The sequence below is a fragment of the Scylla paramamosain genome, chromosome 20 (genome assembly GCF_035594125.1).
Source record: "Scylla paramamosain isolate STU-SP2022 chromosome 20, ASM3559412v1, whole genome shotgun sequence".
In the NCBI taxonomy this organism is placed as follows: domain Eukaryota; kingdom Metazoa; phylum Arthropoda; class Malacostraca; order Decapoda; family Portunidae; genus Scylla; species Scylla paramamosain.
In genome coordinates this window covers 16,417,217-16,418,804 of record NC_087170.1, presented here as the reverse complement: position 1 = coordinate 16,418,804, position 1,588 = coordinate 16,417,217, and the positions used below count along the sequence as shown (strand labels likewise).

The following is a 1,588-nucleotide window of genomic DNA, read 5'->3' as shown; positions in this document are numbered from 1 at the left end:
CACACACACACACCTACTTGATACATTTAATTAACTCCAACATTTTTTTTTTTCATTCTTACATTGCACTGTGTCTCTCTTTTTCTTTATTTCATCTTTTAACTCATTTTCTGTACATAATTCGTGAACAAATATCACTAATTTCACTTTCCATTCATTACTCAACATATAACTTCTTACTCTAGATAAAATTAATCACTATAAATAAATAAGTAAGATCAGAAATCATTCAACGTTTTGGGAATATTCCAAAGCTCTCTGGCGACATTTGGCACCTCTTGTCGCTGGGCTGGCAGGAAATATAAGGGCGTGTGTCTCCTGAGTTGTCATCAAGTCACTCGCTTGGTCCAGCACTGACATGGTGAGGCAAATACGTGAAAAGAAAGAAACAAAAGTAGCCACACAGTTCCTGAAATTCGTGAATCATTGAGAAAGAAAGAAAATAGGAACAAAAAGATTACATACCCAGTTACTTCCTAAAACTCATGAATCGCATAGTTCGTTATGATGATTATTCTTATATCAGTTTTGGATTTGTTTCTTGTGAAGGCCGTTAGTGTGTTCAATTTGGTTGTTTTGCATATTTCTTTACCCATCTAACCAATATTATTTTTTCCATCTTCAATTATTCTTGAGTGTTTGTATTAGGTTATGATAGCTTAGTTGTACGTTTCTCTCTCTCTCTCTCTCTCTCTCTCTCTCTCTCTCTCTCTCTCTCTCTCTCTCTCTCTCTCTCTCAAACGATCCCACTCATCCCCACTCATACCTCTTCCGCTTCTTCCACTCCTGCAGAAGGTGGTCCTGTGTACGTGTCTGGTGGCCCTGGCCGCCTCCTCCTTGGCAGACCCAGGTATCTACGGCGGCGGCGGTGGCCATGGTGGAGGTGGAGGTGGAGGGCACGGTGGAGGAGGTGGATACAGTGGTGGAGTAGGCCACAGCACCAGCAATCTTGGTGGAGGCTACGGTGGTGGATTCGGCGGCGGTGGAGGAGGCGGAGGCGGTGGAGGCCATGGTGGGGGAGGTCACATCAAGTTTGTGATCGGAGGCGGCGGTGGAGGCTTCGGCGGCGGTGGAGGAGGAGGAGGAGGTGGAATACACGGTGGAGGAGGTGGATACAGTGGTGGAGTTGGCCACAGTAACAGCAACCTTGGTGGAGGGTATGGCGGTGGCGGCGGCGGCGGCGGCGGCGGTGGCGGCGGTGGCGGCTATAGTGGAGGCGGTGGACACATTAACTTCATCATTGGCGGCGGCGGCGGTGGCGGTGGATTTGGCGGTGGTGGCGGCGGCGGCGGCTACAGTGGCGGCGTAGGACACAGCACCAGCAACGTTGGCGGCGGCGGCGGCTTTGGACACGGAGGCGGCGGCGGCGGCTTCGGACACGGAGGCGGCGGCGGCGGCTTCGGTCACGGAGGGGGCGGACACGGGAAGGGATACGGGAAATAAGAAGAAAATCAGGAAGAAAATGGACTACCTTTCCCCTCTTACATATCACTGCTTACTAAGAAGACCCGCCGGAGAACCCCATCAGTGCGACCTGACATCAGTGTGACATCTGTGTGACATTAATAATTATACACATAGGACCACT

General features: G+C 50.0%; 1 protein-coding gene across 1 annotated transcript; it reads left to right on the top strand.

Moving 5' to 3' along the window:
• Positions 1–347: 347 nt before the first annotated feature.
• LOC135110479 (uncharacterized) lies at positions 348–1,588 on the top strand. Its single transcript, XM_064022836.1, has 2 exons — positions 348–361; positions 793–1,588. The coding sequence occupies exons 1-2, from the start codon at positions 359–361 to the stop codon at positions 1,441–1,443; spliced, it is 654 nt and encodes a 217-aa protein (XP_063878906.1). The 5' UTR covers positions 348–358; the 3' UTR covers positions 1,444–1,588.